At 43.3% G+C, this 17,362-nt stretch overlaps 1 protein-coding gene across 4 annotated transcripts in view; it reads right to left on the reverse strand.

Annotated features, from left to right (window-relative positions):
• Nucleotides 1-17,362, reverse strand: part of LOC148034141 (uncharacterized) — a 138,564-nt gene that overhangs the window by 62,104 nt on the left and 59,098 nt on the right. For 2 of the 4 annotated variants that reach the window (XM_087682181.1, XM_087682180.1), the window contains exons 9-10: nucleotides 247-273; nucleotides 6-125 (exon numbers count right to left, since the gene is read on the reverse strand). In XM_087682181.1, the coding sequence (XP_087538307.1) occupies nucleotides 6-125; nucleotides 247-273 (147 nt within the window). Of the gene's footprint in view, nucleotides 1-5; nucleotides 132-246; nucleotides 274-17,362 lie in introns of all 4 variants that reach the window. The other 2 variants (XM_087682179.1, XM_087682178.1) reach the window with 1 other exon arrangement.

The following is a 17,362-nucleotide window of genomic DNA, read 5'->3' on the forward strand; positions in this document are numbered from 1 at the left end:
CTTACTGGAGATTGAGGACCCCGAGACATTGGATGACGAGGTGAAGGTGAAGCATAATTATGAGATGGCTGATAGTTGGGGGATGTTCGCCATGACGGTTTAGAAGCCAATGGATCCTTCCTAAACTGCATCTTAGTTTGAAGATAAGTTATTGTTGTATGAGGATATGAAAAATGTTACCCCAGAATGTAACTTCAAGCCTTAAAGTAAGTTCACAATCCAACTCAGTACAAGAACAGAAGTTACCTCATCTCGAAGAGGTTGAACAAGTGCCTGCATTAATGCCATCAGAATACAATGGTTGTTAGAATGTTAAAAATACACCAGAATACAACATCTATGTATTGATTGACAATTCGTGTGCGAAACAGAACCTGGAATGACTGCAATATTTCATTGTGATTTGCTTATTTTTTAAAAGGCATCTACTAAGAAGCTATTTCACAACTTTCAACATATAATCTAAGTTCTTGAACCATGGCAAGATTTATGGAACAAACTATCACATAATTGTCATTTGATAAATACCAGCACAAAAAAACCAAATCACTGAAAACAACAATATAGCAAACTTCTGCTTAGCTGGTTGGTGCAATTGAGGTGTAAAGCTCATACAGACCCGTACAAAAACTTGTATTAGACATGGCCTTCAAATTTCAAACAAGTGTCGATCATTAATAGCATGTTTGTATAATGCATGGCAAATCAGCAATTGCTTATGGAAAGTAAAATCTACATAAATACTTAAATATACAGAATGCATGCAATAACCAACCATGAGTATTCTGAAAGCTGTTCTACACATAATTCAGTTTCAGCCTTGTATATGCTTCTAGAGCTTCTGAACTCAATATTCCCTGCCCCTCACTGCTACCCCCCTAAAACAACCAATCCTCTTCTACCCTTCAACATCCCCCCAACCAAACACAAAAAAGTCACATTTCTACTTCTCTTCACCATCCCCACCCCCTTTGCCTTTTCTACTTCTAATCACCCCGCCCCCAAGACATCCAGTTCCCATAATAAGGCCATGGGCCTAACTCAATGCAAAACACAAATAGTAATGATAGGCAATGCAAGTGTATGCCACATGAACAAGGGCTTATGGAAGTCTAAAACACAAGACCAAGTTAAACGCGAAAGAGAAGACGCAAATGCCAATCACCAGCTTGCTATGGTCATGCGAAACATAACAACATCAAGCTTAAACAAGCTTCCTTTAGACTTACGCCACATTGTGCCAAATGTAAAGTATATAAGAGATGGTAAATGGACCCTGCTGTGAATGGATCAACAGAGCCTCTCAAAGAAAACGCCAGCAACGTACACCAGCATCACCAGCAATGCAGTCACGTCATAGCACATGAGCCTAGTTAGCATCAGCAAAAGGCCACCTCCATCAACGGCACATAGAACCAGCAGATCAGCATCACTTCAAACATACAAAACACAGGTCAATGGACATCAGCAAAAGGACACGTGTCTAGACAGCAACACCCAGTCATGGCAACACAGGATATATACTCAATGTACATATAAAGGCCATTGGATCGCAGTCAACCTTGGGTCAAAGCCACACAATTTAAACACATGAACCAATCATGCAGCGGAACAATAAAAGACACAAGATTGATAAAAGAGACAATGAGCAAGATGTAACCAGGAATAGGAATCCGCTATGACAAGAGTATAGTGGTTGAGCGCTAGCTCACACACTCCATAAGCTCCCTCTCTCCACACCAAGAACCTGCAAGTACAAGTGTGATAATGGACTGTTGCCACACTCCCTCCCTTTATGACAAAAATAAAGGAGTTATCCTACCACAAAATAGGGTGGCTAATTACCAAATAAAGAATAAAGAGAGTGCCCATAAACAAGGTCATGGGTCCTGTGAACTTGTGATATGACCACTTCTAACACTCCCTACCCAGACCCAATTGCTCTTGCAAGCCCAAACCTTTTCTTCATCTGCCAACCCTAAGCCAAGTAGCCCCTCCTCATGTAACGATGGCTGCCACACCTACCTTACCTTCTCATCTTCCCTTTTCCTTGTTTGTGAGTTGTGGCCCCTGCTTGCCCTCCCCCCATCCTACCATTCCCTTTCGTCCTTACCATGTCTAACACATACACGAACGTAACATGATAGGGAAACACAAGAAAGTTGTGACCACATGTATTCAACTGTGCACATATGCAGTTCACAGGAAATAACACTTGCACTCATGTCAGAGCATGGACGTGGGAAATGGGCCAAAACACCATTAGAGCAAACCGAAAGACCAAAATGAGTGGAACCCAATCCACAACACCTTTCCAATTCCAATACATTTCACGTTTCTGAAACAGCTGCCACATAGCATTTCCCCGTTTTGGAAGTGTCTCAAGATAGGCTTTCCGTACATGAATGGGGACCCCAAAACATTTCCTAATATAAAACTACTCAACTATTTACACACTCTCTCTCTCTCTCTCTCTCTCTCTCTCTCTCTCTCTCTCTCGTGAAGATAATTGAATTAAGTAGTAAATATTTACATCACACCATCAGGTCAGTAAAGAAAAAAGACACAAATGAAAGTCTACCAAGACTCTAACATAGAAATATCACACAGAAAAGACAGCTGGTGTGGAGCGAACAATATCTAGCCACGGAGCAACAATGTCAGGAAGAACCAAATCAACTAACACCATAGAGGAGATATGCCATAACACTATTTCATACGGCCTTAAACCTCACCATGAGGATTGCTGCACAGCCAATCACTTTTCTTCAATTAGTCAGTTTGCTTCTAGAGGAGAAGCAAACAAGAAGAAATAGTGGTGTGGATGCTATAGCCTCTTAGCAGGCTTTTATGGCTAGACAGAAGGGCAAAGGCAGCCAAGTGAAGAATGCTCTGCAGAGTTCTAGGACTTCTGGCACATCACAGGCAACTAAAAAACGAAGGGGCACGCAAGCCAAAAAGAAAAAATGCCATTATTGCAAGAAGCCAAGGCACTACATTACTGAGTGTAGAAAACGCCTTGCCAAGGACAAGAAAAAGGAGCCATGAATGTCTGTTTCTGATGCTCCTTCCATTGCTACTAAGTCCAAGTCCTTTGTTGCAGACATGGACTATTGCTTTTACACATGCAATTATGACACTTCTTGGGCTGATTGAGCATTTAGCTCTACTGAGGATGCAAGCACTTGGTTTTTTGGCAGTGGTGCTTCGAGGCATATTACATCTCGCAGATATTTATTTGCTTCTATTGGTGCAACTCCAGTTGGCAAGTCTGTACAGTGTGCCAACAATGCATCATACCCTGTTAGAGGTATTGGGGAGATTGTGCTCATAGCCATTGATGGCTCTATTCTCCGCCTACAAGATGCTTTGTTCGTGCCAGGCATAAAGAAGAATCTACTCTCTATTTCTTCTTTGGCACATTGTGGATTACAGGTCACATTTGATGATGACAGATGCATGGTGAGAGACAAAGAACACATGAATTTGGTCTTGACAAGCACTTTATGTCATGGGTTATACGAGTTGGATGCTCTTTCAGTTAATTAATCAACATAATTGGCGTCCACTCTTACTCCTTCTATGATGCAGGCAGAGTTATGGCATGCTAGGATGGGGCATGTAAACTTTGGGAGCTTGATGCTCTTGCAATGTACGCAGATGCTAGATGGATTACCTCTACTGGAGAGAACTCCTGAGCACCTGTACAAAGGATGTATTTTGGGAAAAATGCATCATTTTTCGTTTCCTCGTGATGTTGCTTTTAGAGCAACAGCCAGGTTGCAGTTAGTGCATTCAGATGTATGTGGGCCTATGCAGACAAAGCTATCGGGAGGATGTTACTATTTTGTGACTTTTATTGATGACTTTACTCGATTTTGTTGGGGTCTACTCTTTGGTCAAAATGTCTGAAGTGTATGATGCATTTTTGGCTTTTATAGCACTTGTTGAAAACCAATCTGGTTGTAAAATTAAAACTCTCCGTTCGGACCAAGGGGTGAATACATGTTCTCTATGTTGAATTCTTTTTTGAAGCAAAAGGGCATTGTCTATCAGTACACTACTGCTTATACTCCACAGCAGAATCGTGTTGCAAAGAGGAAGAATCGGTCACTCATGGAGATGGCCAAATGTATGCTGAAAGCAAAGAGCTTACCACACAGTTTTTGGATGGAAGCCGTCATGTGTACTTGCCATGTTCTGAACAGATGCCCCACCAAAGCATTGAAGAAAATTACACCTTTTGAGGCTTGGAGCAGCCGGAAACCTTCTGCTGGACACTTTCGTACCTTTGGGTACCTTGCATATGCACATATTCCAAAGGTACTCAGAAAAAAAGTTGGATGACAAGGTTGTCAAATGCGTTTTTGTGGGTTATAGTAGCAAAAGCAAAGGCTACAGACTCTATGATCCTGTTTCTAAAAAGGTGTTTGTCAGTAGGGATGTACTATTTGATGAAAAATTAGAATTGTCCCTGGCTGGCTTAGACACATATCAGGCTGCCCGTGATGTATTTGAAGGGCTGCTGCCCATTACATTTGGTGATTCAGCAGGTGTTTCAGCAAGTGAACTCAATGTTCAACCAGCTGCTCCTTTGGAAAATGCAGAAAATCAGTCATTGGTTTATCTGAATATTCAGCAAACTGCTGAAACTGAAATTCAGTAAGAGCTTATGCACAGTCAAGAGGCAAGACAAATGCCTAGATGGTATTTACACTGTTGCCACATCGTCATGTGAAGCTGAATACAAGGCAGCTTTCACTCCCACAGTTGAATGCGTATGGATTAGACGCTTACTAGCTGATCTGGATGTATCTGTTATGGAGCCTGATCCTTTGTTCACTGACAGCTAGAGTGCCATTGCAGTGGCACAGAACCCAATGTTTCAAGCACGCACAAAACACATTGAGATACATTATCGCTTTGTCAAAGAGAGGCTACATTCAGGTGATATTAGCCTTGTCTATTGTCCTACCACCAGTAATGTGGCAGACATCTTCACCAAAGCTCTTCCTCTTGAAAAATTTAAAGCATTTCACAATGCTTTAAATTTGATCTCCTTTGGTGGCGGATGATCCTTGTACTCTTGATCACTCTTCACTCCAGGGGGGTTTGTTGGGTATTTCACTCACGCCTCACTTACGCGTACGCTCACATAGGAGTGTCGGTGATCAGTAGGACACTGGGGCACTTTTTACTCTTGATAGGAGAGGTTTTTTCCCCCAAACTTATGATATTATTTCGTATGTGCTTATGACACACACTTACGGGCACTTACTATGTTCCGGTGTGAACTGTTAGAGTTCATAGCCTGTTTTGTAGGCAGCAGCACAGCTGGTCCAGCAGTCGGACCAGCTGCACAATCGGACTGTGCAGTCGGACTGCCACGTGGCAGTCCGACTGCCTGCAGCCATTTTATTCCAGGCTGCGCCCCATTTTTGAGCCCCGTTCTAGGTGATTTTTCGCCTATTTATTGCTGACGTTTTCAGCAATCTGGCCACTATTCTCTGTCGCAGATTACAGATCGGTGCCGTGCAGATTTCTGTCTCTGTTCACAGATTTCAGACAGCAGACAGTGCAGACTGCAGCAGACTTCGAGGTGGACAGCAGGTCGCATCGTCGAGGTGGAGACACGCAGTCCAGCGCACTGCGCCCGTGTATATCTTTGTATTCAGCATTCTTTATACAGCAGATCTTCATTGTACACTGTCTCTTTCTCTCCCTTTTCTCTCTGCGTTCTCTCTCTCTCAGTCCTACGCTTCCGCACCGCTGCACTCTGACATGGTATCAGAGCAGTGTTTGAGGGCTGACTGAGCGCAGAATCAACCTGAAAAGGAGTTTCCATCGCGACACAAATTTGCGTTTTTTGCGTTTAAGGGCAGACAGGAGGGCTGCGACTTGGAACAAGGCTGAAACGAGTGTGGGCGCACAGGAAAGGAGTACAGGTGGTGGATTTGCTGCTGTTTACTGCTGTTTTACGCGGAGAAAGTTTGAGTTTTCAACCTAAAAGTGCAGGTTTTTCTTTTTCATCGCCTCCGGCAGGTGAAGAAGCTTCGGGACGCGGAAGAGCCTTAGCAGGCTGAGTTTACCCAGTCAGAGGGGGCTGCTTTTGCGTTTGAGAAGGCATTGCAGGTGAAGATGTCTACAGAGATGGACTTGGAGTTCCAGGCGATTATGGACCGGAAGGTGCCTGTCCTACCGGCTCTTCCTACAGATCAGAAGCTCGACGGCGACAACTACCGCATTTGGCGCGTTATGATGTTGGCCATTCTTGAGTCCTATGATTTGGCGGAGTTGGTACAGGAAGATATTGACCGGCCTTCGGTAAGAGATGAGTCCAAACTCTCTTCCGATGCTCGTGCGGAGTTGGCCAGGGCCCAGTCTCATTGGGACAAACTGAATGCCAGGATTCGATCCTTTCTCTTTCTATCATGCACTACAGCCGTGATCGCTCACATCGAGCACTTGACGGTGGCTCGTGAGATATGGCTGGAGCTTGATCAAATGTACAATCGGATGACCCTGATGAAGAGGGTTTCTTTGGAGGTACAGATGCGGACCTTGTCCGTCAATAAGTCTTCTTCGATAAGGGAACACATTAACAAGCTAAGGCAGCTACAGATGCAGGTTCAGAATGCGGAGAAGCCAATTTCCTCCGAAGACATGGCGATTACACTCTTGTCCCAGTTGCCGCCACGATTCGGTACATTCTACTCTGCCCTTATTGCTTCGGGGCGAGAGTCTACTCTTCGGTGGGAAGAGTTGGTTCCTATGGTCTTGGACCAAGAGGAACAGTTAAAGGGACAGAATGCTTCCAAGACGGAGGCGTTGACAGGTCAAGCCTCTCAGAAGAAGGGGAAGGACCAAAAGAAGAAGAAGGGGGATAACAAGTCCAAGAAGGACAAGGAGAAGGACAAGGACAAAGACTCCACATGCCATATTTGTGGAAAGACTGGCCATTGGAAGAAGGATTGCCCTGACAAAGACTCGAAGGACACCAAGAAGAAGGAAACCAAGGATTCTGGAGCAGTGGCTGCACCCTCATCAGCTGCATTTCTACATTTAGTTGTCATTGAGAACGCTTCACCGAATGCTTCTGATGCTGCGATGGCGGCTCCCCAATCTCGAGAGTGGATTATTGATAGTGGTGCCTCACGGCACATGACTCCTTCATCAGATGGTGTTGCCCAGCTGCGACCTTCGCGTGGGCAGGTTCTCATTGGAGACAGCTCTTCAGTTTCTATTGCAGGTCGGGGTAAGATGCAGCTTATTCCGGATGGACGAGGTGGCACCCATACCTCAGAGGTTTTGCATGTACCAGGATTAGGGTACCATCTCCTTTCAGTTCATAAGATTTGCTCCCTTGGTCTTTTGGTGGAATTTGACAGTTCTACTGTGCGAGTCCTTGATCGTGAATCCAGGAAGGTTCTATCATCTGGATATGAGGAGAACGGCATTTACAAACTGAAGTCTTCCACTGCCCTCTCTTCTCTTCTTCTTACCTCAGAGTCACAGTCTGAATTATGGCATGCTCGGTTTGGTCACCTGAACTATGACTATCTTCGGAAGGCGTCACGTGGACAGCTTGTTCGAGGGTTGCCGGATATAGTAGTGAGCCAGCAGCCATGTGTCTCCTGCATACGGGGGAAGCAGCATCGGGATGCAATTCCCCACACAGCTTCGCGGCGGTCTACTTCACCGATGGAGCTAGTATCTACGGATCTATGTGGCCCTATGAGGAATGAGTCCCTGCGTGGGAGCTCGTACTTCATGCTGATCGTGGATGACTACAGCAGGATGACATGGGCCTATTTTTTGGCACTAAAGTCAGAAGCTTTCTCGCACTTCAAGGATTGGCTTCTCTTTGAGGAGAACCGATCAGGCCGGAAGTTGAAGACCTTGCGATCCGACAAGGGAGGTGAATTTGTGTCTAATGAATTTGCTCGGTTTTGTGCAGATAGAGGAATTCACCAAGAGTTTGCCAATACTAATACTCCTCAAGAAAATGGTATTCTAGAACGGAAGAACCGCAGTGTGATCGAGATGGCGCGCACCATGATGGAGCACCGACAGATCCCTCAGGTTCTGTGGGCCGACGAGGCTGTGGCTACTGCAGTCCACATCCTTAATCGATCCCCTACTTCGGCCGTGGAAGGGATGACTCCATTTGAGGCTTATTTTGGGACGAAGCCAGATGTTTCTTACTTTCGGGTCTTTGGGTGTGATGCCTATGTTCACATTCCCAAGGCTCACCGTGACAAATTTGAAGCGGCTTCCCGAAAACAGGTATTTGTTGGCTACAGCTCCCAGTCCCAAGGCTACCGACTGTATGATCCCGTCAAGCGGGATGTATATACTAGCCATGATATGCGGTTTGTGGAGGTTCCGGCTTCTTCAACGGGTGAGGAGCATCCCGTTCTTGGAGATCCAGGGGAGAGTTTGGCTCCTTCTACAGTTCCACTGGAGCCTGTGCCGTTTGATTATGATTCTGTTTCTGACACAGAGTCTACTGTTCCACCGGATCCTTCTGAGGAGTTACCACCGGTGGACATTCCAGAGTCTTCTACTGATGGAGAATGACGAGGGGAGCTTCGGCCTCCTCCTCGCTGGGCCCGTGACACACTCCGTGATTCAGGGATCGAGGGGGTTCCTGAGGAGTGGGGACCGCAGGATGGTCAGCGGCGGTCACGGAGGCACCAGGCGCATTCTTCGGAGCTTGTTTGCTCCAATTATTGTTTGATGTCCCGAGTTATGCAGGATCGAGAGCCCACCTCTGTGAAGGAGGCTTTACAGTCCGCCCCATGAAAGAAAGCTATGGAAGCTGAGTTGGAGGCTATTGAGAGGAATGGCACTCGGTCACTTGTGCCACGCCCCCCGAAGAAGAAGGTGATTGGAGTCAAGTGGGTCTTCAAGACCAAATATCTCAGTGATGGTACTTTGGATAAGCACAAGGCTTGCCTTGTTGCTAAGGGTTTTGCCCAGCGCCCAGGGATTGACTGTCATGACACCTTTGCCCCTACAGCTCGTATGGCAACCATTAGAGCTGTTCTTGCTTTGGCTGGCCATAGGAGATGGCCTGTTTATCAGCTGGATGTGAAGTCGGCCTTCCTGAATGGTGATTTGAAGGAGGAGATCTACCTTGAGCAGCCTCCTGGCTTTGGTTCTTCAGATGGGAAAGTCTACAGGTTGAAGAAGGCCCTGTATGGTCTCAAGCAGGCCCCGCGAGCTTGGAACGAGAAGATTGATTCGTTCGTCCAAACTCAGTTGGGATATCGGCGGTCCAAGGCCGATCCGCAGCTGTATGTTCACACTTCCGGGGAAGGTTGTGTGCTGTTTGTATTATATGTTGATGATTTGATTGTCACAGGTGATGATGCACAGCAGGTCCAGGAGACAAAGTCAGCTTTACATCGGACGTTCGAGATGACGGATTTAGGGCTACTCCATTTCTTTTTAGGCCATGAGATTTATCAGTCTCAGAGGGGGATCTTTCTCTCCCAACAGAGATATGTACAGGAGCTCTTGGTGACTTTTGAGATGGAAGATTGTCGGGCCCTCTCTACTCCTATGGATCCGAACTGGAAGGCCACTTCCCACTCAGCTTCTCCTTTGGCGGATGCTTCCCGCTATCGACAGTTGATAGGGTCCTTGATTTGGCTTCTCAACACGAGGGTTGATCTATGTTTTGCTGTTGGGCTCTTGGCAGGGTTCATGAGTGAACCTAAGACGGTGCATTGGCAGGCTGCTCAGAGGATACTTCGGTATCTGAGGGGGACGTCTGATTTGGGGATTCATTACCCCGCAGGGACAGAAGGGTCAGATCTTGTACCTGCAGGTTGAAGCGACTCGGATTGGGCCGGTGACGTGGACCACATGCGGTCTACAACAGGTTACTGCTTTACTTTGGGTGCAGGTGTTATTTCATGGAGTAGCAAGAAGCAGCCCACGGTAGCCCTTTCGTCTACTGAGGCGGAGTATCGGGCCACCTTCCACCACATGCGAGGTAGTGTGGCTTCGGAGATTGTTGGAGGAGCTTGGGTGCCCCCAGACTCGTCCTACATTGCTGCGATGTGACAATGAGAGTTGCATTGCCTTGGCAAGGAACCCTGTTTTTCATGCCCGGACGAAGCACGTTGAGATTCAGTACCACTTCATTCGAGAAAAGCTTCTGGATGAGACCATCACTGTGGAGTATTGCAAGACGGAGGATAATCTTGCGGATTTGTTTACGAAGGCGTTTCCTCAGGCTCTACTTCGGCAACATTCCAGATCCCTCAGGCTTCTGCCCTGTCCAGGCTCTGAGAGGGGGTGTTAGAGTTCATAGCCTGTTTTTTAGGCAGCAGCACAGCTGGTCCAGCAGTCGGACCAGCTGCACAGTCGGACTGTGCAGTCGGACTGCCACGTGGCAGTCTGACTGCCTGCAACCATTTTTATCAGGCTGCGCCCCATTTTTGAGCCCCGTTCTAGGTGATTTTTCGCCTATTTATTGCTGACGTTTTCAGCAGTCTGGCCACTATTCTCTGTCGCAGATTACAGATCGGTGCCGTGCAGATTTCTGTCTCTGTTCACAGATTTCAGACAGCAGACAGTGCAGACTGCAGCAGACTTCGAGGTGGACAGCAGGTCGCATCGTCGAGGTGGAGACACGCAGTCCAGCGCACTGCGCCCGTGTATATCTTTGTATTCAGCATTCTTTATACAGCAGATCTTCATTGTACACTGTCTCTTTCTCTCCCTTTTCTCTCTGCGTTCTCTCTCTCTCAATCCTACGCTTCCGCACCGCTGCACTCTGACAGTGAACACCCCCTACAACCCTAAGGTTTAAGGGTTGTACCTTGTACTTTCAGCTTACACTCTTTCAGTCTATTGCATTGGGCTTCACTCTCACACTGTCTACTGAGTTTCTGTGCTGAGCTTCGATCCTACCTTCTTCTCACAGGCACGTAGGGAAGAATCTAGAAAAGGGCCAGCCAGATGCCCACTCTCACCAACATTATTTAGCCTTTATATTGATGAGATATCAAACTACATTGATGGATGTGGAGGGGAGGAAGCTGGCCTGAGGGGACACTGATACCTATATTACCATATCCTAGTGACAGAGTCCTCATCTCCGGTACGTCGCAAAGATTGCAGCACCACCTGCATGATACAGGCCTTCTATCAAGACAAAGATCTCACAATGAACCTTGGAAAAACCAAATTATGGTGTTTGACACTTCTTCCTAGTGGATTTGGCGATCAATATCCCACTTCACATATGGAGGGCACATAGTGGAGATAGTGGGGATTACATTCTCAAGGCCAACATTCACTTTTGAGAAGAGCAACAAAGGGTAGATTGAGATAAGGCTATGCTTCTCTGGAGATGATGCAGAGCCTGTACACGCATACAGTTTCACGAGTCTCAAATGAAGCTCTAGCTCTTAGACACTTTGGTCACACCACCACTTCTATATAGGGCCCCCATATGGGGATGAAGCCTCTAAGCTCTACCACAAGGAGAGCCACACAAGATCAGCCACTAACCAAGGCAAAGGAGATATATAAAGGGTGAGAGCAGATAGAGAGACCCCTAGTATTGATCATTTCACAAATGATCTGAAGTAAGCCCTCTATGCTACATGAGATATCAAAGCAAAGATGGGAGCACCATCTTCAATGGTAGAAGCCCTCTTCCAAATAATGACTTTCCTATATAGTCTTTGGATCTTGCCGAGACAAAGAAACCCCAAACCACACTAGAGTCATCTAGAAGACTAGCATTATAAGGGATATTAAGTGCTAGTATGCTCGGACAAAGGCATGGCTACAATTACATGGATTACACATGGATCACCTCCCACAACTACAGTAAAGCCGGGATTGCCCCCACTTGGAGCTCAACCAAGAGGAGTTCAACCACATTATCAAGATGGACATTATTTAGATACACACAGTTATCACACCTGCTGAGGATCAAGGACAAAGATCACTTCTAATGAAAGCATCTCCTATACATATCCTGTAATGTCTTTGTTGTCTGCTTGAGATACATGGATGCAAACTTGTCTCATGGTATACGATGTACCATTGGGCAGCTCCATACATCCTCACACCAGCTCCATATACAAACAAATAGATAAGGCACAGACTCCCTTCCCCTGAAGGTCAAGTTTGCCAGCTTTGTCTGCTCAAGCTAGAGATACAGGAGCACTACATATGCATATGCCCAATGCACTTCGAGATCTAACAGCATTACCATTGCTTGTTGAGAGAGATTTACCTACTACCAAGGTTATGGATTTCCTCGATCAAAGATGTCCTCGGCTCTTCTTGCTAGAGCTACCCTACCACAAAGAGCACCTCTCATGGACCCAACAACAAAGATACTGAGCCATACACCAATATATACTCATGGAATTCTATAAAGCATCGACTATTTCGTCTACCACCAAAGAGCTCTCATTTGTAACCAACCTTTTGTATATGAATTGCTACCAAGATATAATGGCTCAATGATTCAAATTAATTTGATGCTCATATACTTTGAAAGACGATTTGAAATACGTGAGTGTTTCAAAATATTATTAAATGTCCATTTTTGTATTTAAGGGTGGCCAACGGCCAAAACACCCTATAATTATACTTCAGTCGTCATTGACGAGATACCCAAGAGAAATTAAAAGTTTAGTCAAGCGGTCAAATTGGCTAGAAAGCTCAAAATGACTAAGACTTTTATACTCAGGTAGTCAGATTGACTAAAAGCACATAGAATGAGTGGTTTCAGAAAGTTAAACTAGATGCTCATGATCAAAGAAACAAACCATGAACCAACGAACCTATATAATGAAGCTCTCTAGAATCTAAATTTCGCGACTCCTAAAATTTAGCAAGTTACTATTTTTAGAAGTTGCTCAAATGAAAATTTTGTTCATATCAAAGGCTCCAAAATTTTTCAATGAACAATTTTATCTTCAACAACTATCTCAAATTCTTAACCATTTAAGGGATTTTTTTAGTATGAACATTTGAAAGCTTCTTTCTCTAGAAAAGTGACATGTGGCCTCTAGAATAAAACGTGTCATTTTAAAGAGATAAGTGTCCCTACACTTGTCATTTTCAATAAACACTTGTCATTTGTAGCCTCTACTTTCCACTTTTGAGCACCCAAGCCCACACTTATATATTGAAGGTCTCTCTCTTCATTTGGAATAAGCTCTCATACTAAAATTTCAGCCTCATGCTTTGTACTCTCCTACATACCTCTCATCCAAGAAGCACTTTCTACTTAGCTTCATCTAATCCAAGCACTAAAGAAGAAGATCAGCTTGCTGCCCAGAGTTTGCAGAAATTAAATTTCAAAAATCTTAATTTTCACAATTGTAGCAAATCAACCCTTTTGTATATGGTTCAGGCACTCAATGCCTATGGTTTGTTTCAATAAATTCCTGTAAAGAGAGAGGGGCCAATTCCCCTCTCAATGTGGTGGCTCTCTCTCTCTCTCTCTCTCTCTCTCTCTCTCTCTCTCTCTCTCAATTTTCATGGTGAAAATTGATCAAGTTAGTAAGTTCAAAGAATTGTCATTCTTACGTTCTTCCCTGCATTTACATTGGTATCAAAGCAAGGACTTTTGCAATTACTTTTCTGGGGTGACAAGATCTTTAGGCCTAGCTTTCTCACCATGTCAAGAGGCAAATGCCTATGGTTTGTTTCAATAAATTCCTGTAAAGAGAGAGGGGCCAATTCCCCTCTCAATGTGGTGGCTCTCTCTCTCTCTCTCTCTCTCTCTCTCTCTCTCTCTCTCTCTCTCTCTCTCAATTTTCATGGTGAAAATTGATCAAGTTAGTAAGTTCAAAGAATTGTCATTCTTACGTTCTTCCCTGCATTTACATTGGTATCAAAGCAAGGACTTTTGCAATTACTTTTCTGGGGTGACAAGATCTTTAGGCCTAGCTTTCTCACCATGTCAAGAGGCAAAGAGGAGAATTTTGGTGAACAACCAAAAAGCTCGCCATGCTATGCATATAGTATCTATATGCTTCTCTGATTATGAGAAGATACAAAGATACAAGGAGCAGGAAGCCGATCCAAAAATTCAAGCTTTGATAGAGAGAAAAGCTAAAGCACAGGCTGAAGCGAAGAACTTTAAAGATTTGCTTACCGAGAAGACTCTTGAGACAGATGGTATTACGACTACGAAGGCCTATCTCAGCATGAAAGGTAACAATGTTATTGATGTAACTAAGCCATGAAAGGTAACACATCACCTATCATTTAAGGATCCACTCAAGTAGTGACTATAAAGTCTCTTCATACACAAGCTGCTTCCTCTTGTCCCAAGAATCCTTCCATGGACAAGGGCACGGAGAAAGTCAAAGAACCGACCGTTTCCATGGTATTTGAATCTCCAAATATGCTTTTAGCAAAGGAAAACAATGCTTAAAGAGACTTTAAGCTGCGAGAGAATAACATCAAATTTGATGTTTTCTATGATGAGAGAGATTCTTAGAAAGCTATGTCTTTTACTAAACAATTTGATACTGCTTTTTGTGGTGAAGATTATACAGAAAAGTTAAAGATTAGGATGGTTAAAATGCATCTAAAGGATGCCGTTTTGAATTGCTAGCTCAAAATTGTTCAAGAGGAAAAGAAACCCAAGTCTTGAAAAGAGTTTAAGGAGATGTTCAACAAGAAGTTTCTACCTTCATCCTTTAAAGCTGATGTGCAACAAGAATGGGATGAGCTAAAGCAAAGCCATGGAGACAATGTTGAAACATATATCAACAAGTTTGCAACTATTTCTCTTAAATTTACATCTCTTAATGAAGTTCTATCCAATATGGAGATAAGAAAGTTTATCCATACATAACATCCAACTGTACAACGAGTTGCCAAGATGACAAAGCTTGATACTTTGGAAGTAGTCCAAGATGCAACCCTAGGAGCTGAAGGACTGCATATACCATGGATCCTTGGTAAAGCCTCAAAAGAAAAACCACAAAGGAAGAAGATCAAGATGTCTGACCAAAAGAAGTCAGATAAACGAGAACGAAAGCATAATGATGGAGATATACCACCTTTGTCATCCAAAAAGAAGCTAACATATCAACAGTTAGCAAAATATACAAGAGAAGCCCGATATTTCTCTTGTGGTGAAAAAGGGCACATGGTTGGTCAATATCCTAATAAGGCAAAGAAGGAAAACCAGCCCTAAAAGACACCTCAAGCGAATGTTGTACCTAAGAAATCATTGCAACAAGATGAAACTCTATTAAAAAAAAGCAATCTTTTTATGGCTTAGGATAAAATCGCTAGCCAACCTATTCTCATTCATTTTGATACAAGGGCTACATATCTGTATATTCATCCTCCGATTATTAAAGATTATTTTGCAAACACGTTACCTGACGAGTTATCACCGGAGAGGCCAAAAGATCATCGCATTGATCTCATTCTTGGAAGCTCACATCTAAATAGGCTACCCTATCATGTGAGTCCAACACAACAGGAGAAGATTATGAAGCAAGTGAATGAGCTCTTGGAGAAGGCCCTAATAAGACGCATTTCCTCACATTTTTCTCTCCAGCGCTCTTAGCCTAGAAGAAAGATCGATCTTGGCACATCTATGTGGACTGCAAGACCCTCAAAAAAAGTACAATTTACAATAGGTTTTCCATTCCAAGAATTGATGATATCTCAAATAGATTGGATGGATCTGAAGTATTTAGCCAGATTGACTTAAAGAGGGGCTACCATCAAATAAGGATTGCTTCTCAAGATATTCATAAAACAGTATTCAGGACAACTTTTGGTTTGTATGAGTTTCTTGTGCTACCATTTGGTCTCCACTCTCACCAATGCTCCTACAACCTTTAATAGAATGATAGAAATAATCTTTAGAGCACACTGGAAGTTCACATGTACTTTCTTGATGATATTTTAGTACATTCAAAAGATAAAAAGCAGCATCAGCAATACTTGAAAATAGTGTTTCAAGAACTCTGCAAACACAAACTTTATGCGAATGGCAAAAGGAGTGAATTTTTCATAGAAAAGATTCACTACTTGGGTTATATTGTATCCAAAGATGGGATTCAAATGGATCCAAAGGCTATTGTAGAATGGCTAGAATTAACTAATATTTATGAAGTTCAAAGTTTCTTGGGATTATGCTCTTATTCAGGAGATTAATTAGATGGTTTGCAGTGGTTGCTAGACCATTGCATGATTTAACCAAGAAAGCCGTGGCATTCTGATGGACCAAACTAGAGAAGGAAGCTTTTGAGGCTCTAAAATTCTATATCAGCAAAGGACCTGTTTTGATTATATCTAATTTGTCAAAACCATTTTTTATAGAATGTGATGCTTCATGAGATTGCATCGGTGCAATGTTAAACCAAGAAGAACATGCAACTACTTCTGCAAGCAGAACGTTGCAAAATGCAAAAAAAAAAAAAAACTACTACATCTGAAAATGAGTTAATGACTATCATTCAAGCTTTAAAAGATTGGAGACACAATCTGTTAGGTGGAGAATTTCTCATCAAGACTGACCATGACAGTCTAAGACATTTCCTCAACCAACCAAAGATTTTTGAGACGCATATTCGATGAGCCAATTATTTAGCTCAATTGAACTTTCAAATATTGTATATTCCTAGAAAGCAAAACAAGGTAGTTGATGCCCTGTCAAGAAGAGATGTGATTCATGCAATATCCATGATTCACTATACAAATTTCACTACTATAAGGGACAGGTATACTTCTAATGAAGATTTCAAAATCATTTAGGAGAGTTTACAACTTGGTAAAAGAGTAACTCTTATGTTATCAAAGATGGCTTTCTTTTGATAGAGAATAAGTTATACATTTCTAAAGATGTCAAGTCTAAAGTAATGGAAGAATATCGTGCGGCTCCTTACATGGCTCATCGTGGAATTTTGGCCACAACCAAGGAACTTTAAATGTATTTCTTTTGGCCAACTCTACGATGAGACATTGAATAATTTATCAAAGAATAGTTTCTGTGTCAAAAGATTAAGTTTGATTGCCAAAAACCTGTAGGGTCTGTAGGGCTTTTGCAACCATTAACAACTTCGAGCCAACCTTGGTAAAGCATTGCTATGGATTTTATTTTTGGCTTGCTAAAATCAGCAAATGGCAATGGTAGCATATGGACATTATTGATAGGTTAAAAAGACTATTAAAACTCAATATCGCTTGAATGTTTATTCAACAAATCTTTAAGTATCAAGGGTTACCACAATCCATCATCGTCGATAGAGATTCACGAACCACTAGTCTCTTTTAACAAGCTCTTTTTTAAAATTTGGGTATAAAGTTTACTTTTTCTTTTTATTATCATCCTCAAACACATACT

Source organism: Lygodium microphyllum, chromosome 7 (genome assembly GCF_053477565.2).
Source record: "Lygodium microphyllum isolate KBCC chromosome 7, Lygodium_microphyllum_v1.1.10, whole genome shotgun sequence".
Classification (NCBI taxonomy): domain Eukaryota; kingdom Viridiplantae; phylum Streptophyta; class Polypodiopsida; order Schizaeales; family Lygodiaceae; genus Lygodium; species Lygodium microphyllum.